The sequence below is a fragment of the Sturnira hondurensis genome, unplaced genomic scaffold (genome assembly GCF_014824575.4).
Source record: "Sturnira hondurensis isolate 20B ecotype Veracruz unplaced genomic scaffold, ASM1482457v3 Scaffold0022908, whole genome shotgun sequence".
In the NCBI taxonomy this organism is placed as follows: Eukaryota; Metazoa; Chordata; class Mammalia; order Chiroptera; family Phyllostomidae; genus Sturnira; species Sturnira hondurensis.
Window position 1 is genome coordinate 9738164 of NW_028095539.1, and position 27994 is coordinate 9766157.

The 27994-nt window shown below is 64.5% G+C and overlaps 1 protein-coding gene across 1 annotated transcript; it reads right to left on the minus strand.

Annotated features, from left to right (window-relative positions):
* Position 1: 1 nt before the first annotated feature.
* On the minus strand, positions 2-27994 carry EXD3 (exonuclease 3'-5' domain containing 3). The gene is given in 18 exon segments (XM_037036904.1): positions 2-292; positions 457-547; positions 2098-2191; positions 14063-14235; positions 18955-19010; positions 20512-20740; positions 20827-20953; positions 21390-21430; positions 21433-21498; positions 21603-21673; positions 21867-22013; positions 22389-22543; positions 25267-25300; positions 25380-25669; positions 26090-26261; positions 26399-26538; positions 27432-27485; positions 27639-27994. Coding segments are annotated over 17 exon segments (2214 nt in total). The 5' UTR covers positions 27480-27485; positions 27639-27994; the 3' UTR covers positions 2-12.

Genomic DNA, 27994 nt, shown 5'->3' on the forward strand with positions numbered 1-27994 from the left:
GCTGGGGAGCCCTCATGGGGGTCTGCTGGGCGTGCTGGGGTCGGGGACACTGCCCAGGACCTCAAGGAACTGAGAGGCAAAGTGGCCCAGGCGGGACCCCTCCCAGAAGACCTTGCCACAGCCCTGGCCACCGCCACAGGCCTGCTGGGACCCCCCGCCAGCTGTAGCCGGGTGCCTCCTCCAGCCAGCGGCAAGGGGGGCCACAGGTGCAGTCTGCCGGTGTCTCCTCAGGGGAGAAGCCTGGATCAGGGAAGCAGCCACCCTGAGGCCCAGGCTTCCAGCATGTTCCTTCCTGGTCTCCCAGGCACCAGACCCTGTGCCTCATCCCAACTGGGGGACCCAGCCTTCTCTTCCCACCACTCTCTGCCGCTCTCCCCCACTCCAGCCTTGGACTTGGGGACCGTCTCCTCAGAGCAGCCCCTCTGTTGGGCCAGGACACAAACCCCCGCTTAGGGTGGTGGGTCCCGCCCCCGGGGCCTCGTTTGTTCTCCATGGGCAGTCCCACGCCCACCTGGCTCTTGTGTGTCCTCGATCTGGGCCTCGTCACCTGTCAGTCAAGGGCATTAGGGACTCCTGAGGACAGGGCTTGGCAGCCCCAGACTCTCCCCACCCCCAGTGGAGAGGGCAGAGGGCAGGGGCCAGAGAAGCTTCCGTGCCAGCCCAGTCCCCTCCCACGGGAACTCACACCTTGGAACGTTCTTGGGACTCAAAGGTCCTTGGGAAACATGTTCTGGACGCGAGATCGGCCGATTAGGGCACTCGGGGGCCTGAGAACGGGCAGCAGGGCGGGGGCGGGGCGGGCCTTCTGTGGCGATGAGCAGATAAGCTGATTGCCAAGGGGTCTGTTGCACAACCAGCCAGCACCGGGACGACGGCGGGCGGGGACCCAGGAGACCGGCTGGGGCTCAGGGTGCAGGGGACACCGCAGGAGGGCCCCCTCCCCACCCCTCCCCACCCCACCCCATGGAGAGCGCAAGGAGCCAGCTAGGCTGCCTGAGTCTGGGGGGCCAGCGAGGGGCTGGGGGTGGGGACACTGAGGAGCCTGGTCCAGCAGGTGGGAAAAGTGGCCTCCCCGGTCCTGCTGACCCTTGTAATTTGCTGGGCAAACATCTCTCTACAGACAGCTGCGGACTGACTGCAGCCGGGGCCTGAGTGGAGGGTGCCCCGCCTTAGCTTACTGCCTCCTTGGAGCCCAGCAAGGCCACGACCCTCATCTGGCCTTCCTGCCTCGACCCCAGCCCTTCCCAGGTGGCTTCTGAGACACGAGACAGACAGCCCGCAGGTGCCCAGGACTAGCGAGAGCCTCTGGGTGGGCGCAGGGCCTAGACAGCCGGACAGCGCTGCCCGTGCTGAGAGCCATCGAGATGGCTCGCCTGCCTCGTGGGTGGCCCTGCACGGGCCCTGAACCTCGGAGGAAGGCGGGAAGAACAGGAGCTGCTGGGTGGGGACGTTCCCTTCCTGGAGAGGCACCCCAGCCTCAGGGTCCTAAGATGCCCTTTATTCACCCCAGCCCTGCCCCCCCCACCCCAGGAGGTGACGTCCTTCACTGGGTCCCTCTCTCTGGAGAGTTGGGGACACAGGGGTCCTGCCGCCCCAGTCGGCACCTGCACAGTCCTCTGGGGCCCTGCGCCCTCCGAGGAGGCTCGTTTTAGTTTCCCAGGAAAGAAACCTGGGGCTGGGTCCCCTGGTAGGAGCTGTCCCAGCACGGGGTGGACACGTGAGCCCAGGGTCAGCTACATCCCGATGGCCAGGTGTCGCCGGGGCAGGAGAATGCGGGAGGGCACTCACACCCACGGGTGTGCGTGGGCCGGTGTTTGAGTGTGCTTCACACAGGGCGGGGCAGGCGAGCAGCCCACTGCAGAGAGACTGCTGGCCCCACCGGGAGGGGCTCCGCCTGCCTCAGCTTCCAGGTCCCCTGCGCAGGCAGCTGGTGCTCTGACCAGACAGGGGCCCGGCACAGCCCTGAGCACGCCCGTCCGCCCCCGCCCTCACCTGGCCTGCACCCTGCAGCGGCCTAGGAGTGGCCTGCAAGCAGCACGCTGGGGCTTCCGTCCACACCCCCCCAAGGCCACCCCTGGCCCCCCGGGGTGCACTCACCTGGGCTGCTGGGGCCTTTCTGGTGGCCGCTGAGCCACGTGAGCTGCTGCATCTCGTCCCTGGAAACCTTCAGGTACTGGTCGCAGTTGCAGGCCTGGGGGCAGAGGGGGTGCTGAGGCCAGGGGAGGCCCCCTCCATTCCTCACCCTTTCCTCAGCCACACACTCCTTGCAACTCTGGGTCTGGCCCGGGTGTTTCACTCAGTTGAACGACACCTCCCTCCTCCCAGCAGGACCACGAGGGCACCACTTCGGGGAGCCCTCCCCGACTGCAGTGGCTCCTAGCGGGCCCTGGGCAGCCTTCTCCAGCTTCTGAGACACTGTAGGGAATGGCTGTCGCCCTGGCCGTCCTCCGCAAGGGCACCCAGGGCCTGCAAGGGCACCGCCAGGCCTGGGCGACTCCGGCTTGCTCAGCAGAGGTGGGGGCGCAAGGCCCGGCGTGAAGGGGCCATGGTGGGCGCGGGGTGCACACACCCATGGCTGCCCGGCCCGAGACCCATCGTGGGCAGAGCCAGGCCCTTGGAGTGTGTGCGCCTGCCGGAGCTGCCCCGGCAGCCTGGCACCAGGTCCCTGGCCCCAGGGAGCGCAGCTGCTGTGCTGCTGTGCGTGACGCCTTGTCCAGGACACGTGGCAGCCCAGGGAGCTCAGGTCCGCGCCGCGGGCCTCTTGGACTCCGGGGTGCTGACAGGCTGGGGGCTCCCCCTGCCCTCCCAATGCAGCTGTCCCAGGCCCGCTCCGTGACAGTCGCTGCCTAGCAGGGGTGACTGGGCACACAGGGCCCAGGAGAACAGGAGCAGTCTGTGCCCATAGAGACCCCGCCTTGGTAGGTGTTGGCGGGTCCCTCCGGAGGTGTGAGCACTGGTCTCAGGTCACAGCCTTTCCGGACACGAGACGTGGGACCAGCTTGGGGGAGGAGGGTGAGCCAAGGGCAGGGCCTGTGGGGGGCCGGGGTTCCTGAGCCACAGGGGGGATGGGGCCACCCTCTGTGCGACTGTGATCAGTCCCTGCCTGCCCTCCCCGTGATTGGGCAGGAGCCCGGGATGGCAGGCCTCGGGGGCCTGGAGTGGGCCCCGGGAGCCACAGGGTGAGCCCTTGCCACCGCGTGCCCTTTCCCCTGGGCCTTTCGACACCTCGAGCTCTAGCTGTGGCCTCACTGCCGTCCCCAGCAGTGCAGGTGGCCAGGGGCTGGGCCCAAGGCAGAACCCTCCCCCATTCCTTGGGGGGCCCCCTGCCCCACCACCTCCAGACTCCACCTGCCTCTGGCACAAAGGGGCCGCTCTGGGTCCCACCCCCTGGGCAGGGAGTGCAGGCGAGGCCCTGGCTCCAGGGAGGCCTGTGGGCACTCCCGGCCCAGCCCTTCTGCTGCCGTGGGGCATCTGCCACGTCCAGGCCACCTAAGGGGGCAGTGCCAGCAGGTTCGGGAGGGACGGAGCAGCAGCAGGAGGGTGGTGTGGGCCCCCCCGTGAGGGGTCTGCCCTCCTTCCCAGGACCTGGGCCTGCTGTGCACACTGGGGCGTGGCTGCCAGCTCAGGGCTGAGTCACGGCACACAGACAAACGCCCAGTGCCATCCACCAGGACCCAGCCACACCCTCGGGAACCGCCAGTGCCGGTTTTCCCACGGCCGCTGCCCACTGTCACCCGGTGGGTCCTGCGAGGCCCTGCCGCACCCCCGCCCCGGGCTGGAAAAGCCGGTTCTGTGCCCGTGGCCCGCCCTGTGCCCTGGCTCTCCCACCTGCAGGAGGGCAGGGCCGGCACCCAGGTCCTCCCTGCTCCCTCCCGGCCACCCCGGGGGGGAGGCTGCGGCCTCACCCCTGGAGGGCTCCCTCTGAGCACTCGCCTGGTCCCCGGCTCAGGGCCACCCCCCAAGGCACTGAGGGGCGGCGGGGCCTCTGCCCCCCCATTCTGAAGATGGGGGCTTCCTGCAGGGGAAGCCGAGTGACGTGCTCCGTCACAGGGCCCCACACCAGGTCCTCCTCCTGCCACGGCCCTCCAGCTGAGAGGCATGGGCAGATGATACCTGAGACTGCCCACTTCCTGGGTGGCTGGGCAGACCCTGGCCTGAGATGCCTGTGGGTCTGGCAGAGGCCGGCAGGGGCCCGAGGGTCCTGCACAGGGGCCTAGGGTCCTCCCCCCATCTCTGTGGCACCCGCATCCTGTGCGGGAGCCTGAGGGCAGGGCTGGCCACCGCCCCCAGATCCTGGCTGGGCGGGCGGGACCAGGTGAGTCGGGCAGGAGGGGCTGGGAAGGCTCCTGGCTCCCGAGTCCCAGGGGTCCGCCTGGTTCCCACGGCTTGCGAGGTTGCTGGGAGCCAACGCCTGCCGTGCAGCCTGACTCAGGGCAGGCAAGGGACAGCCTTGGGCAGGCGCCTGCAGCACGAGGCAGCTTCCTGGAAGCTGGGCCACCTCCAGGGACTGGTCTTGGGTGCTGGTGGGGCCTGGGGACCTGCAGCTAGGCAGGCCTGTCCTGGCAGTCCCCGCTAAGTAGCCCCTATGCCCCCCGGCTGGCTGTCCCAGCCGCCTCCCTGGGAGGGGCCCTGCTAGGCTTTGAGGGGCTTGAGGAGGGGCCACTGCAGGCCCCAGAACACTGGCCCTTCCTCTGAAACTGAGACTTGGGGGCCAGAAGCTGGAGGGCTTCAAAGGGTCCATTCCCAGGTGCCGAGGGCCACAGCTAAGGGCCAGCCTGCTTCCTGGGAACCTGGCCAATGAGCCAGGGCTGAACTAGAGGCAAGGTCCCAGTGTCTGTCCAGAACCACGTCCCAGGGACCGTCTGTGTCCCTAGCCGTCCTGGTCTGTGGGCCCTGGGGGTCTGCTGCACTCACACCGAGCAGTGGAGCGGGCTCCCAGGTAGGGGTGGGGGCAGGGCTCTCACGGGCAGGCCCCACGGGGCTGAAGACCTCGGTGGACAGGGCTGGGCGGAGGCTGTGGAAGGGCCTTTACGTGCTCTTCCCAGATCCTGCTGGGCCCTCCCACCCCTGGGTGCTGAAAACTGCTAGCGCCTATGGCCACCTCTAAACCCTGGGGCCTGAGTCAGCCCTGAGCCCCAGGCATCACTGAGTGGGGCTGAAGCTGAGGGGAGGGTGTGATACAGCTGCTCCCATGCCCTGTGTGGAGGAAGGGACGCATGGTCAGTTGGGGGCCCTGGGAGCCCCTCTCTGGGGTTTCTGACCCCCCCAGGAGGCCGGGGGCCCCGGCAGAGCAGCTGTGACTCGCTCCCGAGTGTCGTCGGGCCACCAGCCGACAGGGGCAGCTGAGCACAGACACTCAGGAGAAAGGAAACGCCCCCCACCCCAGCACGGCCGCAGGAGGTTTCTGGCACCTTCTGTGAGCAGAGTCTCAGACAGACACTCCTGTCAGGGAAGCGAGAGACATGGTATCAGCCTCAGGACTCCAGTGTCCCTGTCCCTGGGGCGACTGTCGCCCGTTTGGTTCCTGCAGAGCACCTTGCCCTCCTGCATCGTCCAGGGCTGCTGCCCCGAGAAGTGGCCCAAGGCCACTCCCGCTGGCTTGCCCACATTGACCCCCGGAGGTGCCCCAACAAATGGTGCCAGGTGTGGGGACATGGCCTGGAGTGTCGGCCCGACACCTCGTTGGACGGGGCGGGACCAGTCGGGAGGAAGCAGGGAGGATCCCAAGGCCTGGGTCAGCTCCACACCTCGCTCTCCCATGCTGCCCCTGTCCTGGAAGCAACTTGTGGGGCCCTGCACCATCTGCTCCCACAAGTGACATGGCTCAGGAGCCTCCTCCACAACTGTGTCACCCAACCTTCCCACAAAGGCCCCGCTGGCCCGGGCACTGGGTGCTATCCCTCCCCATTGGGCCGATTTCCACTGGAGACGGGCTGAGTTGGGGCAGGAAGACAAGGTCCCCTCTCCAAGATGGCTGGGCTGGCACCATGGGGTGCCACCCCCACCCCGCCAGTGGGGCACAGGCTGGGGCAGGAGGCCCCAGGCCCCTGGGAGGCCCCTGGCTGGGGGGTGTACCCTAGTTGTTCTGTTCCCATGGAGCAGGACTGGGGCCCCAGCCCCTGGCCTCGCCCTGGACCAGAGACCTGGGAGGGTGACCCCCAGGCCCAGGAAGGCCTCTTCTCACAGGCCCAGCCCCTCCCCCCAGCCCAGCCCCTTTGTGGGCCCAGGATGAGGCCTGCAGAGCAGTGGGGGATGGGCGGCGGGCGCCTTCTTCTCAGTGCAGGGCCCTGGGGGTCAGGGGCCACGGGCCCTGGGGCACGAGGCGGCTCTGAGAGCGCTGGGTTGCTGCACCCAGTGTGGAGGCAGGCACCCAGCAGGCCCATGGGTGGGCGGTGCCAGGGCTCCCAGTGACAGCGGCTGAGCCTGCGCCTGCGTGTGAGCACAGGTGGGGGACATGAGTGCAGGCAAGCCTGTGCCTCCTGTGTCCCCGGACCGTGTGCATGTGAGCAGCCTGGACAGGTGCCTGCATGCGCCCCACTGGGCAGTGAGGGAGGTGTGTTCTGGGCCTCTGTTTTCAGGGTGCGAGGAGCCCCCAAAAGCCTCCTCTCCAGGCAGTTGGGGAGGAGACAATGACATCTGGGGCTGTCCCAGCTGGGCTGGGCTCGCAGCCAACACAGCCTCGCTAAGCTAGTACCCCCCGTCTGGACCTTGGCCTCACAGGGAGATGGGGGCCTGGCACCCCTGCACTGGACCTCGGCCCACCCCCACTGGGCCCACTTCCTGCCGTGGGGACAGGAGGGCTACCTGGCTTGCCTCAGACTTTCTGGTGGTGGAGGCCCTGGCCAAAACCCCGCACACGCCTGCCAAGTGGCCGGGGAGCCCGTCTGACCCTCCGACTGTAAGGGAGGAAGAGGGGCTGGCAGGGGAGGGAAGCTCGTCTTAGCTGCCCCGGGCAGAAGGACAGATGCAGAAGCATCCACAGCCTGGCTGGGGACACCGAGGGGGGGCTGCAGATGGACGTGTAGGCAGGCCCCCCACTTGCCTCCCCTCAGCCCCTAGCTTCGGCCCCACAAGCCTCTCTGACTGTGCCACCCACCGCCCAGGGCCGCTTTAGGACCTGGACCAGCAGACACCCAGCCCGCCCTGTGTGGGCTCCCAATCCACCCCTCAGCATGAGACCTCTGGAGGAAGCTGGTTCGGGTGGGCTGGAGGACCCCCAGGCAGGCTGGGGGCAGCGACCAAGTACCAGCGGGAGCCCTGGACTCTGGCCGGGGCTGCACAGCAGTGTGGGAAGTACACCGACCCAGAGAGCGAGTCTGGATAATGGGGGGTCTATGCCCAGGTTCTCAGACAGTGGCCAACGGGTCTGCACTTGTGTTTGCTGAGCCCCCCACGTGCTCCCAGGCTCTGCAGGAACCAAGCAGCCCAGGTCTGGGCTCAGGACACAGGCCCATCCGGGGCACCTGGTCCCCCAAGGCAGGCCTGCCTGCGATCCTCCAGGTTTCTCCATGAGGCGGGATGCGGGTAACCACCTGTCCCGAGTCAAATCAAACAGAATCTGAGCCGAGAAGACGCCTCTGGACCCAGGCCCTGGGGGTGGGGGGAGGCTCCACCCCCCCTTGTCCCCCTCATTAGGCACCCTGTACCCCCGTGGCCTCTGAGCGGCCCCCTCGGCCCCCAGGCCCCCAGTCCTGAGGAGCCCGAGAGGCGCCCCCAGGCCGGGGCTCCCGGGCACCCCGGCATAGCGCCGTTCCCAGGCGGGGGAGGGGCAGCGGCCGTGAGAACCCGCCGGCGGCCGGGCTGCGTGGGAAAGCGGGGGCAGGGCGGGCAGGGAGGGCGGGGCGCGCCTGGGAACGGCCCCCGCCCCCGCCGGCCTTTGAAAGGGCCACTCAGGGCGCCGGGCGGAGATTCAAAAGCAAACGGCCGGCGGCCCGCCCGCCTTCCCGCGCCCTGTGGTGGGGGCGGTTGTTGGGATGCGGGCCGGGGCGATGGGGGGCGCTGTGGGGGGGCCGGGGCAGGAGCCTCTTTCCTCCTAGGACTACGAGTGTAGCTGGGGGGGCTGGGGGACCCCGTTAGCCCAGGGCCATTGGGGCGGGGGTAGTGGGCTCCAGCGGGGCTTGCCCACTGGGGAAGTTGGGGGTGCGGGGCTGCCCGGGCCCCCTGACCCAGAGGAGCGCCCCCACTGGGGCAGCAGGTGGCAGGCTCTGAAGCCTGGGTTCTGACCCACCTTAAAGTCTTTGGGGCTGGTCACCGACTCATCATCTCAGGGCTGCATTGGGGCCAGGGGACCATCTCTGTCCCCTGTGTCCCCTGTCTGGGGTGGGGGAGCTTCTGAGTCCTCTTCCACAGAACAGCTGCGTTCTGAAATCAGGCCAGGCGCCTGGAGGACTTCCTAGAGGAAGAAGCATCTACACTGGGATTTTGTGGGCTGGGTGCAGAGGGTGAGATGGGCGGGGCCCATGGGAACCAAAGGGGCCGGTGGGGGGGGGGGATGGTGGTGCCGAAGGGGCAGCCTCTGGTTGAGCACAGTGGCAGGGCTGTCCCAGCCTCCCCCTTCCCGCCCTGCCTGGGACCCCAGTCAAGCTAAGCGTCAGCGTCCCATCAGACAGGTTTGTGGACCATGGGGGGAGCAGTTTCTGCCTGGGCCCCACTCTCACCACCTTTCTGAGGGGTCCCCGCACGGCACCCCTCCCCTGCCTGCACTCTCACCCCGAGGAGGGTGCCAGGCTGGGCTAAGCAGGCCTCTCCCTTCACAGGGCCCCTTCCTCTGAGCAGCCCCCCACCCCCAGGCGGTCAGGGGTCTCACCTCTGGGGCCATCCTGCCCACCCAATTGAGGCCTCACCCGCCAGGCTGCTCCCCCCGCCCCCACCCCCTGCCTTGGAAGGGGAGGGGGCGGGGTGGGGGCGGGAGAGGGAAGCTCCCCCACTGCCCTGCAGCGGAGGAGGGGCAGGGGCCCAGGCTGGGAGGGAGAGGATCTCTCTGCAGTACCAGCTGCCTCCCCGTGGGTCCCTGCCCTGTCAGGACACAAATGGACCTGTCACTGCCTGGCAGATCCTGCTCTGTCACCTTGAGGACCCTTCCCAGGCTGAAAGCCCAGCCGCCCAGCAGCCCCGTTGCCCAGCTGCCCACGGCCTCTTCTACCTGCAGCCCCTCGGACAGCACAGCTCCAAGGCCACCGGGCCTGCCCTGCCCCTCCGCCCAGGGTCCAGTGGGCTGTGCCTGTGCAGAGGCCTTCGGTCCTGAGCCAGGCCTGTGGCCACCAGCCCCACTTTGGGGCTGCAGGTGCCCCGAGGCGAGGAGAATGGCCCCCCGCACCCTGCAGCGAGATGCCGGCCAGACCCTGTGGCGACTGCGGCTGCTGGGGTTTGAGTTTCACGTGGCTGAGCTCGAAGGCTGTGGTGTGCTACAAACCCCAGCCCCAAGCCTTGGGGACCTGAGGGCTGAGGGGGCGCCTCTGTTCTACGGCCCTAAGCTGCCCCTGCACCCCTCTGTGCCTGGAGGCCTGTGCACCCACATGCACAATGCAGGCCTTCCTCCCCTGGGCCCCCAGCCCAATTCTAGGCTGCAGGCAGAGCCCTGGGAGCAGCGGGTTTAGAGCCGGCCAGTGGCTCCTGATGGCTCCACGGCCAGGGCCCTCAGGGGACAGACTGTGACAGTGGTCAGTGGAACAGAGGGACTGGAGGACCCGTGTCCTCAGATGCGTTGGGGGTTCTCATAACAGACCACAGCCTGAGAGGACGGCACAGAGTTGCCGGTGTGCCCGTGCCTACTCCCAAAGCCGGTCTGCCACCCCTCCTCTGGGCCCCTGGCTGCCTGGTCTCAGGGGCACCATCTCGAGTCACTGGCCTGGCCTGGGGCTGGAGTCCTGGCCGGGGCAGGGGCAGGGTGCATATGGACAGACCGAATCCTGACAATGAGCGGGCCTGATGTGTGCTCGAGGTCCCATCCCCAAAGCAGCCTGGGCAGCAGGGAGGCCCCATCTGGGTCACCCTCTGGGTTGTGACTTGAAGCTCTCAGCCCTCTGGAAGTAGACAGGACTCATGTCCATCCTTCTGTTGGCATCCACCGTGCAGCTGGAGAAGCCTGTCCTGAGGCCCCAGAATGCCAATGTGGAAGGCCCCTCAGAAGCCCACAGTCAGAGCAGAGAGGGGCTGACTGCTGGGTCCAGGCCTGCCTCCCCAGACGTGACACCAGGAAGGAGAGAGGGTGTGCACCAGGCCAAGGGCTCACCCCCCCAGGCACTGGTACAGGGGTGCCGCTGAAGGCCCCTCAACCCAGGCTGGTCACAGGGACAACACAGGAAAGGGACAGGTAGACTGCTGAGTGGCCCTGTCCAGCCGCAGCAGAGCTTCGGCGTGAAGGGAGTGGGTGTCATATTAGCTCGGCAGTGCCAGAACCCTCCCCGAAGTGGCTGGGGCTGGGTCAGGGCCACCAGGGGCCAGGGGTCTCCTGGGCAGTGGGGTCCAGGTCCTCAGTCCCCTAAGGGCCATCAGGTGGGACTTGAGGCTGGGCACTGGCTGAGACCCAGGGCTCTTCTGGGAAGGGACGGGGCAGGCGAGGGGGGCGGTGGGGGGTGGTGACCTACAGGCTTTGGGGAGTGCCTGGGACAGCCTCATAGGATGCGGTTACCAGCCTGGGCCTCCCCCACCCTCAGCCCTGGGGACTGGGCTGACCTTGCTCATCGGCCATCACCCCGGTCAGCATCCCAAGTCTAGGCCACACTGGGCCTCAGTCCTGCTGGGGCCTGCCTGGTGGCTCGCACCACCCCTGAGACTCTTGAGACAGCCCTGGCACCTCTGTACTGGCTAGGGCTCCGACGCTCCCCCCTCAGAGCTCCCGGCCCCCCTCCCACAGCCTTTGTGCCTGTGTGACCCTGGGGGCCCGAGTGTGGGAACTGGGCTGGGGGCCGCAAAGCACAAAGGCCAGGGAGGGGTGGGGTCAGCGCCCGGGCCTCTTCCTGTCTGTCCGTGTGTCTGGGGTGGGCTGTCAGGGAGGGAGGCAGGGTCTCTGGGCCTCAGGCACTCTGGCCGCCCCCAGGGTGGGCTCTGGCTGTGGGCACTGGGTGCAGCTGCCCCGGAGCCCCTGCTTCTGGGAGCCACCCCCTCTCTCCCACTCAGGCCACGGCCCGCTCCCCACCACATGGAGGGGACCGGAGGGACAGTAAAAATAGATGTTTCGCTGGGGCCACCACGTCAGGGGTTCGTGCGTAGGCTTTTTTTTTTTTTAAACTCAACTTTCTTTGATAAAATATTTTCCCATGGTGGACAGTACTGGGAATGTCCTCTTGGCAGAGGCTCCTGGGGGGTCATTCCAGGCCCAGGTCACCAGCTTCGGGGTCCCACCCACCCTCCAGGAGGAGACCACCGCCCTTTACTCACTGGCCAGTGGACGCCAGTGGGCTCTGCGGGCTCTGTCCGCACAACAGGCGTCCCGGGCTGGGGTTCCAGTGCCCAGGGCACCTGCCATGTGCCTCGCCGGCGCCGCCCTGGGTCAGGGGCTGGGCGTGGGGGAGGCCAGGCTACAGACCCCGGCCTGGCCTGGCCCTGACCACCCTCTCCCACCTTCACTCCTTCCTTCGGTGCCCCTGACACGCTGGCGCCGACCGTGGCTGCGCTTGTTCTGGGAACGCCATTCGCCGAGAGGGTTTTCCCTCTGGGAACGGCACCAAAATAGCAGAAGGAAGGAAAAGAAATGGAAACTCAGCCTGGCGGTGGGAGCTCTCCAGGGAGGTGGCCAGCTCCGGCCAGGGTGGGGGACAGTGCAGGCTTTGAGCCAGCGCCAGGCGCTCCGGCTGCTGGGGTGCAGGGCAGGGCCCTCTCTGGGTCAGCCTGAGGGCACCACTCTCTACCGGCCAGCGCCCTCTGATGTCCAGATGAGCTTATGAGCCAGCCCAGCCCTCTCTGCGGCCTGTGGGCAGAGCAGCGCTCTGCGGCCCCATGGGGCCAGCCTGATTCCTGGGCTGAGCTTCGGGCCACCACCTTGGGGGGTCTGGGGGCACCTTTTCTGGGCTTGTCAGTGTCCGCCCATGGGAGAGCCTCTGGTCCACTTGCTGGCCCTGAGGACAGCAGCGCTCCCCGCAACACTGGGCCGGGAGTGGGGGTGGCCATGTGCAGGGCTGGCAGTCAGCTGTTCCCAGCTGCTGCTGGGGCTGAGCTGGGGTTCACCGGAATGCCGTGCCGAGGGGTTTGGGGAGCAGGTGGGGACGAGGCCTGAGGCCCTCGTGGACCCTGTGCGCAGGGGCCATTGCAGCTTGGCTGGGAGCTGCCTCTGCTCTGGAGACAGGGATGCAGCCTCTGGCCGAAGCACCAAGACCACCCATTGGCTGACACAACGTGGCGTGAGCTGGTCCCTCGCGCCTCCCGCCCCATGCCCAGTATGCCTCCTGCTCACTGACCCAGGCTCAAAAGTAGAAATAAATCCTGGCTTCCCAGAGACCCCCTTGTCTGCTCACCTGCCCCCATCCACCCTGGCCTTTCAGGAGGCCTCAGGGTGTATACCTGTGCATCCCCCCAAAAGACCCGTCTACCACCCAGGGCGGGTCCTGCCCTGGGCACACACAGCCTGCTTTCCTCTGGAGCAGAGCCCTGCTGCACCCCCCCCCCCGCCCCGCTGCCCAAGACAGGGAGGCACGTTCACCACAAACAGGATGGGCGGAGGCAGCTGCATCCTTTCCCCCATGCCCCGACCCCCAGGGCCCGGTGTCTGATCCACCCTCCACACCTCCACACCAGACCCCACGCCGACCCTCCTGTATTGTGGACTCAGCCTAAAACCTTGGCACCTGGCTGCACACTAAAATCACGTTCTGCGCCCTCTGACCCTTGCCTGCCACTCAGGTGCCAGCCACCTCTGCCTCTGGCCTCCTGCCTCCCTGCCCTGTAGTCAGGGCACTCCAGACCTGTCCACTGCTGTCCCGTCAGGCACTGCCCTCTCCCTTTGGTGACTCAAAGGTCCCCATCAGGACGCGCTCTGCCTCCCAGCCTCTGGGCCAGCCCCACGCCCACCCCAGGTGCTGTGTCAGAGCCCAAGCCCCACTGGCCCTGTGGGGGCCGTGGGCGGCCTGGCCTTGGTGGGCCTGGTGCAAAGCAGGCTGCGCTCCAGCACGCGGCTTCCCAGGTCACCAGTGCGGACTTCCTCCCAGCTCCCAACTTCCTGTTTTCTCAAGAAAACTGCACCGGCGGAGGCTCTGAAAAGCTCATTAAAGTGCCCCCTGCTTCCCGGACGTCCTGGGGTCTTCTCCACACTCGCTGGTTTGAGGACAAAGAGGCAGCAAACACAGTTCCTGCCCTTCTCCAGCCAATGCAGCCCAGAGGAAGGGCCTGGGTGCATGCCCCACCGCCCCTCCTTCCTCGCGCTCCCTGGGCGCCTGCCCAGGGGTGCTGGTGTGGGAACGAGCCTAGGGGGCAGCGCTGTGGACCCCTCCTCGCCGTGGCCCACACTCTGGAATGCTCTGGGAGAAGCCAAGACCCAGCCTGCATCACCTCCCCCTCAGCCAAACGGCCCAGGGCCCCAAGAGCCCAGAGAACCACCCGGCCAGCAGGAGGGAGAGATGGGGAACTCCTTCACTGCAGGGTGAGTCAGCTCCTGCCGCCCTCAGCTCCTGACCCAGCAGGCAGCCCCCACCTGGGGGTCTCCTCCCTCAGACCCCTCCGGATGTCAGGGTGGACCCCAGGGGCCTCCTGCACTGTGGACAGTGCCCTCGGAAAATGGAACCTCACCCCATGCCTGCCCACACAGGAATTCAAGGGCTTCCTTTACTCCAGCCAGAACCCCTGAGGGAGGGCGGTCCTGGGGGCAGGACAGGCCCCAAACCTTAACTCTGGGCTGCACCCTCGGCCGCAGCCACCACCACCTGCTTCCGGCTCTCACCCGCCTTGCGCATGGTGTTGGGGTGTGGGGGTGGGAGGGAGGAGAAAACCCTGCGAGGAAGCGGTGGCTGCGGCTCAGGTGGGCAGAAGGGCCACGGCACACGGCCTCTGCTCTCCAGCCACCTTCCAGGGACGTGCTCAGTTGCCCACCACACAGGGGGTGCCCGGTAGCCCTGGGCCACGCGGGACACGCCTAGCATCGGCCGAAGAGGTCCGAGTGGGCCACACGCACGTTGACATGCCTGAGCGCTGCCTGAGCCTGCCGCCACGCCTTCAGGGAGCAGCACCCTGCACCATCCTCAGTTGATCTCCGCGCTCTGCTGCCTCCACCCAGAGGCAGCGCCCCACGCCGGCCTGGGCCTGGAGCTGCAGAGAGATGCAGGCTCTGAGCCCTGAGCTGCTCGGGCCGCCCCGCCTCCCCCAACCCCCCACCCCAGAGCCTCCCCGCTGGCCCACCTAGGATGCCAGCGCTGCTGGGGGAGCCCCGCTGCCCTCGGCCACACGGCTGAGCCTGAGCTGGGGGTGGCCGAGGGGCTGGGCGCCGGCGGGGTCCTTACCATGTGGTACGGCAGCCCCCACGTGAGGATCCTTCCCTCCGGCCTGGCAACGTGTGCAAGAGGTGAGACCCACCAGTGAGGGGCCCATGGCCTTCCAGGGCTGGGGCTGCCTTTGTCCTCCGAGTCTCCTCTGCCTGGGCCCCAGCAGCCCTCAGGGGCCTGCAGCCTGAGTCCTGGGCATTGCCTCACGTGGTCTTAGAGTCGTGCAGACATTTTACATAATTACAAACAAAATTAAATTTAAAAATTCTTTTATTTTTAGACAGAGAGGAAAAGAGGAAGAAAAACATCAGTGTGTGGCTGCCTCTTTTGTACCCCCCACTGAGGACCTGGCCCACAACCCAGGCGTGTGCCCTGACTGGGAATCAAACCAGCGACCCTTTGGTCCACAGGCCAGCACTCAATCCACTGAGCCACTCCAGCCAGGGCCAAAATTAAATTTAAAAAGCAATTTCTAGCTCTGCCTGGTGTAGCTCAGTGGATTGATTGAGCGCCAGTCTGCTAACTAAAGAGTCACTGGTTTGATTCCCCAAAATTGGGGCACATGCCTAGGTTGCAGGCCATGTCCCCAGTGTGGGGTGCAAAAGAGGCAACCACACAATGATGTTTCTCTCCCTCTTTCTCCTTTCCTTCCCCTCTCTCTAAAAATAAATAAATAAAAAATTTTAAAGAGGACACACAGTGTGTGATTCCGCTGTATGCAGCACTGAGAGGAGTCGAATTCACAGGGACACAGCGGCCGGTGGGTACCAGGGCGGGCGACGGAGCGCGCTTGTGTGGTGTCCAAGATGATGAAAAAGTCTGGACACAGGTACTGCTGACGGCTACACACCACTTGTGAATGACAAATTTAAATGTCGTTATGGTGACACATTGTTATTTCACCACAAAAAAGGAAAGAAAAAGCCACAAAGTGAGTGATTATTTATAGTGATAACAAATACATACCTATGTGAGGAATACAAAAATTGAAAACAAACACAACGAAGTGAACAGAGGAAAAAACGGAATAGAACAGACGAGCTCTGCAAGAATGACAGAGGACACAGGACAGGGTCTCCATAGGTACAGTGGACCCCTTTCAAAGTCCTGCCCACCTGCAGGCACAAACCCCACCCCACTCTCCACCGCCGGGAGAGAGGGAGCAAAAATGCACAGGGGAGGCGGCACAGGGCAGGGCAGAGCAGGGCAAAGGGGGGCCCTCGGGCCCAGCACGGCTACACGCAGCCGCCCAGAGGGCTTCCTGCACGGAGACCCAGCAGGGTGTCCACCCTGCAGAACTGAAAGCAGTAACAGGCGTTCGGGAAGGTGGTGGGAGAGGGAGACTGAGCAAGACCCGGGAGAAAACCCGGCTGGAGGCAGTCGGGGAGAGACACACCCGATGCATGAGACTGAGGGGAGGCTGAGGAGGGTGAGCAAAGGGTGTACCAACACTGATCAGAGCACCGGAGAGGCGGCATTAACAGTTCAGCTTACGCTGACTTCATGGTGAGGAGCTTTCCTGCACCCAAACGGGTTCGCCTCCTAATTGTACGAGATTTCACTCAACAGAAAGATGCAAGAATTCTAAGAGCTGTGTGCACAGGCACCTCAGCACTTAAGAGAGACAGCGCACACACTGACGGGACCCCACAAAGCACGATGGCTCCATCACCATCACCACGCGTGGACGCCAGCAGCGCCCTCTGGTCCAGTTGGGCAGGGAAACAGCCACACAAGACACAGGCGGTGTGAGCAGCACCCTTAGGAGGCTTGATCTACTGAGTGTGACTGTGTGTGTGCACGGCTGTGATGGTGTGAGTGTGACTGTGCGTGAGTGTACAAGAGGGAGGCAGGAACGAGCCTGGAGATCAGGTATCCTTTTAAAGTCCACGGGGAGCATGGCCGGAAAGGACCACCTGTGGCCTCGAGGCCGGAGTCACCAGCATCCGGTGGGCAGAGGCGACCCGACTGCACTCCAGTTGGGTTAGAAAGCCACTTCAACTGACAAGATAACTAAAGTTAAAAAACAAACTCCAAGCTTTCTGAAGTTAAAAAACATCCTCCAGATAAGTAATTATAACAGACGCTAAAAAATTATTTGAAATTTAAAAAAAGACCAATGAAAATACATTACGGGATGATGGAATGCAGTGAAAACAGTACCTCAAGAAGAATTTATGGTCTTGAATTGTTTACATTGTAAAATTTAAAAGGCTGAGAATTAAAGAGCTAAGCACTCCACTTGGAAATAACCCCACAAAAGCAAAGGAAGGAAACTATAAAGATAAGAACAAAAATTAACGAGACAGAGACCAAAAATGCGATGGAAAGGATCAACTGCGCCAAACCCTCGTTCCGTTAATAGACTCACTGGCAGGACCAGCCGCCGAGGGGTTAAGCAGCAGGCGGGCCCACAGAGGGGGGCAGACACCTAGGAGCCCCAGCGACTGTCCTGCCTGACACATCCCAGAAGAAGGTGCAGATGCCACCGTGACTAAGACAACGCAGCCGATGGAAGCACCAGGCCCAGGATGTTTTGCGGGAAGTCAGCTGACCTTGTGCAGGAGACAGTCCACCTGTCACTCAAAGTTGCGGGAAATGGAAAAGAGGAGGACCCTCCAACTCGCCTCTAAGGCTGGGAAAGAAGGTGACAGGAAAGGAAAGTTCCACCTTGGACATGCTCCAGAGGTGGCTCTGAGGGACCGCACACCAAGGCGGCGAAGCGGGAACGGCAAGTTAGCTCCTGAGGCCACGCGGGGAACACGGCCCGCCCATCACACGGGAAGGGGCGGGGCGGCCCACCATGGCCCCCCCCAGCAGCTGCGAGGAAGTTGGTGGGACTGGCGGGACCAGTTTCCTCTTGCAGTGAGGACGTGAAGCCCACACGGGGTCACCGGACGTCCACGGTCTGTGAGTGGTGGGGACCCCTGGACTTCATGTTGACACATTCTCTTTAAATTAGAAACCACACCCGGCTGGCCCTGGCTGATGTGGCTCAGCGCATCCAGTGCGGGCCTGTGAGCCAAAGGGGCCGCCGGTTCGATTCCCAGTCAGGGCACAAGCCTGGGTTTCGGACCAGGTCCCCAAGAGGGGGCGCGCGAGAGGCAACCCCACTTTGATGTTTCTCTCTCTCCCTCCTTCCCCCAATAAAATCTTTTAAAAGAACATAAGCGCTGGACAGGAAGGACTAAAGCTGCCATCGTCTGTGGGTCACATGCCCACAAAGACAGCCCCACAGAACTGACAGCCAGTTTTGCAGAATTTTGGAGACTTTTGTAAGGTTTCTGGAGAGGAGACCGGTCCTCAGGGAACTGGGAGCTGTGGTGCCAGCGGGAAACAGGGCGGCACCATTTACCACAGCAGCAAAATGGGACGCTGCGGGCGTGAGTCCTAACGGGCCACACGCCAGAGCGTCACGGGGAGGTGATCAAACGCGCGGCAAACACGCCAGAGGAGAGTCAGGTCAGCGCTCGGGCACGGGAGACTCGACACCCGGCCCCCACCGGGCCCCCCGGGCCCCCGCCCCCCGGACGCGGCTGCTCCAGCCAGGCCTCTGCTCCCCCACTCGCGCGGCGGCGCACTGCGCCCGAGGCCCCACAGCGGCCCCTTCCTCTTCCTGTTCACGCTCGTGTGTTGACGGTTCTCATAAAAGGCCCAGAGAACGGAGCCCCAAGCGATCCTTTCCTACGAAACGCCCCCGTTCATCTGCTCTGGAGTTTCGGCGCGGACAGAGGACTCGGAAACTAAAAGGGAGGCAGTAGCTCCCACCCCCACGACTTCCTCGCGGAGAATGCCCCATGGCCTCGGCGGCGTCTGCGTCATCACGCCTGCCCGCCGGGGCGACGCTCACGTGAGCCACGGCGCCTGCGTGAGCCACGGGGCGAGCGCGCTGGCAGGAAGCCTCTGCCTGCAGGGCGCGTGCGCAGCACGCAGAGTCCGTCAGGGGCTCGGAGCAGACCAGGAGGCGGGCAGGTTGAAGGATTGGGAAGAACACGTGGGTGAAACCGGTCTCTAGATTGGGTCCAGGTGGAGAGTCAGGATGACAGCTCTGCGGGGTCCCGCCCCCCATGCCCTCTGGGTGCTGGGCCCTCTCATCTGACCAACAGTGACAGTTTCCTGTTCCTTGCACTAGAGGTCCCAGCTGGGTCTGGTTCACGGGGCCCTGCCACCCTTACAACACCCGCAGTCTGTCCTCCGCTCTGCAGGTGTCTCAGGTGCATGCCGCTTCCTTTGCTGTGATCCGGCCTCCGAGCCCTCACCTGCGGAGCCCGAGCATCTGCGTTTCGGTCCAAGGTCTTCGAGGATTTTTTCTGTCTCAATCCTCAAAACTCCTCCTGTCCCCACCCCAGACACTTGGGTTGAAATTCACTTCCCCATTTGCGGGCGCCTGTCCCAGCCAGCGGCACTGTGCCCAGGGGCCGAAGTCTGTACCATTCCTAATGCTGCCCCGGCATTTCCCACACGGTGGGAAGAGCTCCATGGAGCCTGGCCCACGGGGGCTCTGCTGGCTCTGTCCAGGGGGTCCCGCCTAAATCAAGGTGCCCACTCTCGGGAGGTGGGAAGGCCGTGTCCACAGCCATGGGCTGTCCACACAATGGCACCCTGCGTGGTCATAGGAAGGAGCACAGCGCCAACAGGTGCCACCACACGGATGAACCTGGACGGTGCCGAGAGAAGCCAGCCCTCAAAGGCCGCATGTTGTAGGAAGCAACGGGACGAAATGCCCAGAAGGGGCGCATGCGCAGACGGGAAGCAGTCAGCCAGGGGTGGGAGTGACACTCAAGGGTTGACCGTTCTGGACATGGAGCAAAGGCAGCCACACAGCCTGCGAGCGCAGTGAAGCCGCTGCTGCGTCGGGGAGTCCCGTGGTGTGTGAGTTACACCTCGGTAAACCTGCGGGAGAGGCCTTGACCATGCACATCCCGCCCCTGCTTTCAGAGGCAGCTTTTTGGTCCTGGGCAGGCAGCTCTGGCCACGTGCACCCACCGGCCTGGTGACTGAGGACAGTGTGGCCTTCCTCCTGCCTTGGGCCCTGTGATGGGGGCAGCCTGGCTCCCTGTGTCTCCCCTACCCAGTGGGAGTCTCAGGGCTGTTTGGTAGGTCACAGGCATGAAAAATACTGGACACATAGGTCCCCTTGTAGTTGATGACAGCGACCTCCACAGGGGCCAGACAAGTCTCTGGAGGACCAGACACAGACTTCAATTGCTGTGGCCCACGTGGCAGGGTCACCGGAGCTCCCCACAGGGCAGGGTGCTTCTTCACCACCCTGGGGCTGGTGCCTTTCGGTGGGGCCCATGTGGGTGTGCAAGGAGCCTGAGTGGAGAGCACCCTGGTCTCACACCAGGCATCCACCCTGGCTTCTCAGAGGACATAAGGGCAGCGTCTCGAGGTGCCAAAGGACACCCAGGGGACAGGACCTCCCAGGGTCTGCCTGTGTCAAAGGAGCCAGGTGGGCTCCAGCTGGCAGGCCCTGGCTGAGTCTGGGGTTCTAGGGGCTGTGCATGAAGTGGCCACTGCCCCAGTACACACCCAGCCCTCCTGCCCTGCTCCCAGCAGAGCCCTGTGACTGGGGTGTGGGACCCAGTGGGCAGTGTGGGGCACCCCCCACTCACCTCGGCCACTTGGTGGTGGTCCTCGCTGGCCCCCAGTCAGTGCAGCCCGCATGCCAGCCCCTGCAGCATGCTGTCACACACCACGAGCAAGGTCCTGGTCGGGACCTAGGGGCCCCAGGCACCTGCAGCATGGCCTACTCAGCAGCCTGCGCCCCTTGGGCCCCCGCCCCGACCCCCAACCTGGTGGGGAGAGTGGGCTCCAGGGTTGTGTGGTCACTCTTATTTTCAAAACTTTATAAAGAGAATCATGAGCAATATGTATTCATTGCAAAAAATGGGTAAGATGATACAGAACCAGGCACACTGGACCCCAAAAGGAGACTGCTCGCTTTCTGGGGATCCCATGTGCATAAGTGGGGTTTAGGATTCCAGGGACACCAAGACAGCCAGATACTGCCCTGGACCTTGGGCGCAGGACACACTCTGCATTTTCTTTCCCTGTGAAGGAGCCCGTGCCCCACGCCCCACCCCTAGGCCTCCACCCTCACAGTGTCCCCATGGTGTGGACTGCGGCCCTCCTCCCTGAGAACCTTACAGAGGGACCCTGGAGGGCTCCAGCTGCCTGCTGGGGTGGGGCAGAGGCCTCCTGCATGTGGGGTGGCTCCTGAGCCCCTGGTCTCTGGCTGTGTCCTGGGCGCAGGCTCCTGGTCAGGTGGAAGCAGGTGGGGTCTCTGCACAGTGCCTGGTGCGCCTCCAGCAGGTGGTAGGTGTCAGCAGCTGGGTGGACAGTGGTTAGCCTTAGCCTCCTGCTCTCGGGGGGCCAGGGCAGTGGGAGGCATGGGGGGCAGGCAAGGGGCATACACCTGCATACAGCAGCTGCCCCTTGTCCAGTGGCTCCCGATCCCAGTTGGAGAGCTGCTGTGTTTTGTCCAGGGACTTGCTCAGCACCTGCTGCACCAGGAGGCTGCCCATCCATGCCCAGGGCAGGCATGTTGGTCACCCGACTCTGCCAAGGCAATCCCCTCAGGATGAGGCCTGCCCTGGGAGGAGGATGGCCACTGGCCACTGGACACACACTTGGGAGTCTGGGGAAGGCCCTGTACTCCATGGCGGTTCTCGCAGGGACAGAGGGGTAAGGATGGCCGAGGCTGGCTGTGCTGGGGTCTCGGCCATGGTCACTGCTCACCGGTCAGCTCTGTGGCTCCCTGATGTCTTAACCCCCAAGGTTCATGCCAAGAGCTCCTGAGCAGAGCCCAGAATCGAGCTGGTTCTGAGGAAATTGAGGCACATGCGGTGACAGCCTCCTGAGCACCCTGCAGTCTGGGCTCCTGGTCATGGGTGATCAGGGGGCAGGGCCAGGCCTGGAGGCAGTGAGAGAACACACCTGCCAGCCTTGTGGGCCCTGTCACCGCCCTGCCATGCTCACCTGCCTGTGCACCTGCAGCAGGTCCATGTCGCCCACAGTAGCTTCTGTGGGGGGGCCAGGGCATGGCAGGAGGCCCCCAGGCTCTTCAGGTCCCCCGCCATCCCATAACCTGTGTGCAGGGGCCACTGGGTGACAGGCCCAAGGGAGGTGCCCTGGCCTCCCGGCGCCCCCTCTGGGGGCAGGCAGGCCTGACAGATCAGGGGCTGCACTCACCCAGCTTGGTGATGGATGGGTCTGAGAAAGGAGGGCTTCCACTTCCTGCCCAGGCCGACCACCTGGCTAGACTGCAGACAGAAGTGGTCCTGAGCGGGTGCAGCTGGGGACTGGAAGGGCAGGGCTTGCCTGCCTGGCTCCCTGGGGCCAAGGCAGGGGAGGTGCCTCTGTGGGGAGGACCCAGCCGTCTGTGAGCTCCCACATGAGCCGGGCAGCCCCTCACTCTGCACAGAAGGGGCCAAGCCCATAGACCTGCCTGCTCGCCTGCCCCTCAGCCTGGGGGCCCATCTGCAGGAGCTCCTCCTCTGCCTGGATAGGTCCGCCCACGAGGCCAGGAAGTGGATGTCCTCCCTGGTGATGGGCAGCTTGTAGTAGCGGTCCTTTGTGTCCTCCGAAGGTACCTTGGGAGTCCTGGGAGGATCACAGCTGTGGCACCTGGGGTCCCTGGTGTCCCCAACCCACCCCAGCACATCTTGGCCTGGCTGGACCGGGACTGTCCTATGGTCTTCCTCCCACGCCTCTGCCCTCTGGTCTGCAAGCCCCTGGGGAGTGTGGCTGGGGGGGCTCGGTTCCCCTGGAGGAACCCCCATTGCAGCTGCTCTGAACACCAGCATTCTGGGAATGGGCACCCCATTCTTGGTTCTCTCTGTTACTGATTTTCAAGCCACAAGGGACAGGGGCCCAAGGGCGTGTCCTCTGGTTGGCCCCCAAGCCTGTGAGGGCCTGACAACCCAGTGGGCTCCCACCAGAGTTGGGCGGCCCCTCACTGCTCACCTGTCTTAGAGCCTGAGCCGGCTGAGCTCTGTGGCCACCGTGGCCAGCAGGCGCTCCTCGGGCAGTGCAAGGTCCCGGGCACAGCAGGCGATTGTGGCCTCGTCACTGTGCGAGGCCGGCAGCTGCAGCAGCTGCTCCTGCAGGCACTCTCTGGGCCCCACCAGGCTCTGTGGACAGGACAGGGTGTGGGCTGGGTCTCGGGACTCTGCCTGGGGCAGAGGGCATGTGGCCCCACAGGCCCCCAGGCCCCGGCCCCGCCCTGGAGCCCGAGCTCAGCCTTCAGGTAGAGGTGCTTCCTGAAGGCTGGCAGCAGCTCCCATGACCGAGATGCTCAGGCTGCAGGGCCCCAGTTCTGAGCCACGGCTGCCCCTGCACTCAAAGCGGGTGGATTGTTCCTGCCCCACCCTCTGCGGCGGTTCCTCTCCCCACGTCCAAGCCCCACCCCACGCTGCTGCCCTGTTTGCCAGGGCCCACCAACACCCCCTCCTCTTGGGCTAAAGGAACCCGGCTGGCCCTGCACCTCCTCCACCCTCTCCCTGTGGCGTGGCTCCTTGCCCTCCGGCATCCCGGCCCGACCCCCTCACCTTGCCTTCAGTTGCCAACGTGCTCAGGGAGGGTGAGCTCATGGGACACCCCTGAACCCACAGCCCAGAGAAAGGGCAGAGGGGCAGCCCTTGGGCAGCAGTGACTGTGGGGGCCTCTTGGGCCCTCCTGTCTGTTGGCTGCCCCACACCCACGTCCAGTGTGGGAGCTCGGCCCAGGGAACGCGCCCCGGCAGGTCCCAGCCTGGGGGCTCAGTCTTGGCTGAGTCCTAGCGCCCAGGATATGAAAAGGGGTGGAGTCAGAGCCCCCGCCCCACCTCCAGCCTTGAGGCCCTGCAGCTCCCGAGGAGGCCCTGCTTGCTGGCCTGTGGGCGGGCCGCCTCCCAGACCTCAGGTCCCCTGCTTCCCGCAGGCCGCAGGTTCCCACGTGGACGACAATATGTGGAAACCCCTCCGCATTCCTCAGGATGTCCGCTGCCCTTCCGGCAGCCTCAGCCTCGGCACCCAGGGGGGACCGGCTTTCCGGGCCTGGCCCTGGGGTCCGAGTTCCTCCCTGGTGACTCACCACTCTCTCCCCACCCCATTACTCCAGGGGCAGCTCAGCACTGCCCCCCGCTGGACACAGCTGGCCTGACCACCACTCAGGACAATAAATGGTGTGCTGTCCACCAGGGAGGGAGGTGGCCCTCGCCACATGCTGGTCCCTGTGTGTGCTGTACCTGGGTCCCCCAGGCCCTACTTTTCTCCAAGGACACTTTATGCCTGCACCCACAGTGACCCCTGAGGTCGGGACAGCCCCACCTTCTGCTTGGCTGAAAGGCTGCTGAGATGGCATTTCTGTTGGGCAGGGGGGCTCTTTCTCTGCACCTTCCTCGCCAACCTGCTGGGGCTTTGGGACTACACACCTGTGTTCCACAGGTGTGTACACAAGCCACACACCCACGCCCAGGCTGCACATGTGTGCACACTGTCTGGGGGGCGCCCACCCCCATGCCTTGAGTGGGTCTGTGACCACACCAGGCCAGGCTTCAGCAGGGGACTCACAAGAGGCAACCATACATTGATATTTTTCTCCTTCTCTCCTTCCCTTCCCCCCTATAGATAAATAAATAAAATCTTTTTAAAAAAAGTTGTGTATTTGCTCTCACGTGTTTCAATTCAGCCACCTCCAACGTACTCTCACGGGATGCAAACCCCTACAGAGACTTTTTTCCGCTGCTCAGAACAGTTTTTGAACTCACCCGTTTTGATGCCTTTTAGTGCTTCTGCCATTTTTTGTTTCAAAAACGTTCCACATTCATGAGACGTTTCCCTTTGAGGACTTGTTTCACCCCGGGAAACAAAAATATTGCTCAGGGTGAGATTGGGTGAACAGGGAGGGTGGGGCACGAGGCCATGCTGATTTTTTATCGAAATCTGCTGAGCACTCCACGTGGTGTGGGCAGGGTACACTCCTAAATCACCCGTTGTGAAATGGGCCAACGTGGTGAAAGAATCTTCAGAAAAATTTGCCGAAGCCAAATGCATCCTCTCATAGCAACACCAGCTGGTGCCCTGACCCAGACGGGCTCCCGGAACGCCGGCCCCGCGAAGGAAACTTCTCCCACAAGAGGCCCACCCTCCAGAAGACAACCCCATTTGGGGGGGCCCCCTTTATATACCTGAAACCAGTACAATGCTACATGCCAATTCTATCTCAAAAAAAGTTGGAGGAAAAGGCCAAAAGCTAGTTCTTCGAGAAAGCTAACACTTAGAGAGAAACTGGTCAAGAGAAATGAAAATAAAAAAAGAGAAGTCCTGATCGCTTACCTCCAGAATCCGCTGTCTGCAGACGTTTGAAAAATAACAAGGGGACCTTGCTAAAACCACACAGACGAATCCCCCCAAATAACAACCCCCCCACCCCGCACCCCCATTGAGGCAAAGCCATAGCCTCAGTGTCCCAACAAGGAGGAGCCGGGCTCACAGGCAGGCGACTCTGCTGGACTCCCGAGGAAGAAGCAATTCCAGCTCAGAGGGCCCGCCTCTACCCGGTTCACGCTCCGAGGCCGGCTCCACTCAGGCACAGGCCTGGACGCGGGGAGTCTGTTGGGAGCACAGATGCGAAGCCCACCATCGAGGAGGCACAGGCAGACGGCCTGGCCGGGCTGCGACCGGGCTGCGAGACTGGAGGCCCCAGTCACAGACCTAACAGGACAGAGCACGTCCTCCCCACAGAGGCAGAAAGAGGATGTGATGCCATTCAATGTCCACTCCCGATAAACAGTCGCGACGAGGAATCGAGAGGATTCCCACGATCTAATCAACACGCTGGGTCCACACAACGCCATCCATCCGTAAGACGTTACCTCGGAGGTGAGCGAAGGGCGTGGGGGCCCGTGACTGCGGAGGACGGGGAGCAGGGGAGGGGAGCACTGGGGGTGGGAGGGCACAGTGCAGGGGCAGCCTCGGCGGCCCTCACCCAGATGCCTGGCCTCCCAGCAGCTGCCCCAGGTGGACAGAGGGGCTGACAGCCCCATCGCCTGCCTTTTGACCAGGCCCCGAGCTGCTGCTGAGCAGGAGCAAACAGGAGGCTTGAAGGAGACTGCGGGTCGTGGGTCCTGGGCGGCGCTGGCCCTGCGCCCAGCACACCGGGCGCCGGCGCGGGTGCGAGGTGCATTCACCGGGGTCCAGGCCCGAGCGCTGCAGCAAGTGCAGGACCTGCTGGGCCTGTATTCGCAGGCTCAGCTTCTCCAGCCTCCAGGGGGTCCCCTGCAGGTGTCGTCTGCAGGAGAGAGACGCGGTTCCTGCCCAGCCCCGCTTTCTTTTTAGATGAATGCCTTCAGGTGTCATTTCTATCACACACACGTTTTTTTTTTAATATTTATATATTTAATTTTGGAGAGAGCGGAAGGAGGGAAAGAGAGGGAGAGAAACATCGACGTCAGAGAGGAACGTCTGTTGGTCGCCCCACAGGCGCCCGTCCAGGGGCCAAACCTGTGACCCAGGCCCGTTCCCTGACCAGGAACTGAACTGGCGACCTTTCGGCCAGCGGGACGAAGCCCCGCCCCCCGAGCCCACGCCGAGGGCTCGCACACAGGTTTTGAGTCCGGTGGTTCTCACAGAGAAGGTAGCGGGACTCCACAGGCTGCCGGGCACAAGCCCCTGCACAACCTCTGCGTGGATGAGTCACGCGGCTGCACCGCCCCCTCCAGGGTGCGCAGTCTCAGGGGCCGGGTCACTCCCCTGCGGCATTTGCAGCCCCCAGCGACCCTGGCCTGGCGCGGGCGCGCACGCACACGTACATCGCTTCTCTCTGCAACTGCCGGAATGGACGCTCGTGGCAGGCGCTCGGAGAGACGTCCTGGAGGGGAGACGGGGCGGAGTCAGGGACACATGAAGGGGCTGCGCGGCCTTGAACGCTCTCCTGCGGGTGCCTGCCCCGCGGCTCCGGTCCCACCGATGCGGGCCCCTGCCTGACAGGGCACCGCCGGGGCTCACCTGGCAACGACTCTGCTGTCAAAGCATGGCTGGCACCGGGAGTCTGTGAGAGCCAGCAGCCCCCTCTGGAGGTTCGGGAAGCCGTCCACGTAGCGCTCCACGAGGTTCGCCTTGTCCTGGAGGGGCAGCGGCGCGCTCATCTGTGGGGAGGGGGAGCACGCACCCGCAGGCCACGCAGCCCCCATGCCAGCCGGCCCCTCCGAGGAGCCTGCACACGCGGCTCCCAGAGGGCGGTGCACTCACCCTGCTGGTGCCTGCGACCGGTGCACACCATGCACGCCCCCAGTGCCCGCGCACGTGGGCACCCGCACACACATAGGCTGCCGCCCCCGGCCCGTCCCTGAGGCTCTGGGGCCAGCCTGCCTCCGTGGTGAAGGGCGGGGGAACTCTGCGCAGAGGGCAGTGTGCAGACCAGCCAGCAGCACTGGGCCTGGTGGCCCAGAAAACACCTCGTGGGGGCCAGACGGCAGGCCAGCACGTGGGTCTGGCGCAGGCCCACAAAACCCCCAAGCTGCCCGGGCACCCCAGCAGGCCCTGAGGGAGGCCCTGGATGTGGGCCTGGGCCTGGGAAGGGCCAGCCACTCCCCTGCAAGAACCAGGCCCCAACAAAGCCCCCTCCCTCCCTTCCTCCCTGCCCCCCACACAGCCTCATAGGTCAAGCTGTCCGGAGCCCAGACTGAACAGGGGCCCCTCTCCACCAGGCCAGTCCTCATGGGGAGCCCTTTCCCTGGGAGCCCCTGTGGACACCATTCTGGCCATTGTAAGGCAGAGGCTGACCGGCTGGGCGGGCTCCTGGAGACTGGACCCTCTGTGAACATGTGGCCTGAGGGCCCGCTGACCACTCAGAGGCTTGCACTGCCCCTCCCTCCTCTCAGCACCCCCCCCTGCGGTTCTGTGGTAACATGGGATCCCTGCCCTCTGGCACCCCCACCCGCCCTGCGGGGAGCAGCTACCAAGTCTCAGTGCTGAGAGCCTGACAGGCCTGGGCCTTAGCCAAGCGAGAACCTGACATTTACATGAGAAAGACGCTCACCTTTTCAACGTCCAGTTCTGGCTGCAGCCGCAGCTTCGTGCCCAGCATGACAGCCTGGCAGACACAAAGGGGCAGTTACTCAGGGCCTGGGGCGCAGGCGGCCATGGGGGGGCTGCCGCACAGACAAAGGGAGGGCGTGGGCACAGGACCGGGCCTGGGGTGCCGGGGAGTCCTGGCGGAGAAGCCCCTGTACTGAGCCAGACTCACAGGGGAGGGGTGGGTAGGAACGCCGCCCCTGCCCCCCAGACAGGGACATGGCCTGGATGGGGGGCACTAAACCCCGGTGGCCCCGGCCAGGGCTTGCTGACGAGGGGGTGGGGGACAGGAGGGGGGCAGCTGCCCACACCATGTGCCCACAGAGAAAGATGCTCCAAGCCCAGCAGCTTCCTCAGGGGCAGCTGCCCCCCAGACGGGGCGTGGGCGAGGCTGGAGCCAGACCCTGACCTGCAGGCCGCTCGGCAGAGGGCAGGCGGGCCCTGAGCGCCCGCACGTAGCGCTGGCTGTGCTATTAATAACTTCCATACATCGCGCTCCCATTATGAGCAAAACACCCGGCAGGGCAG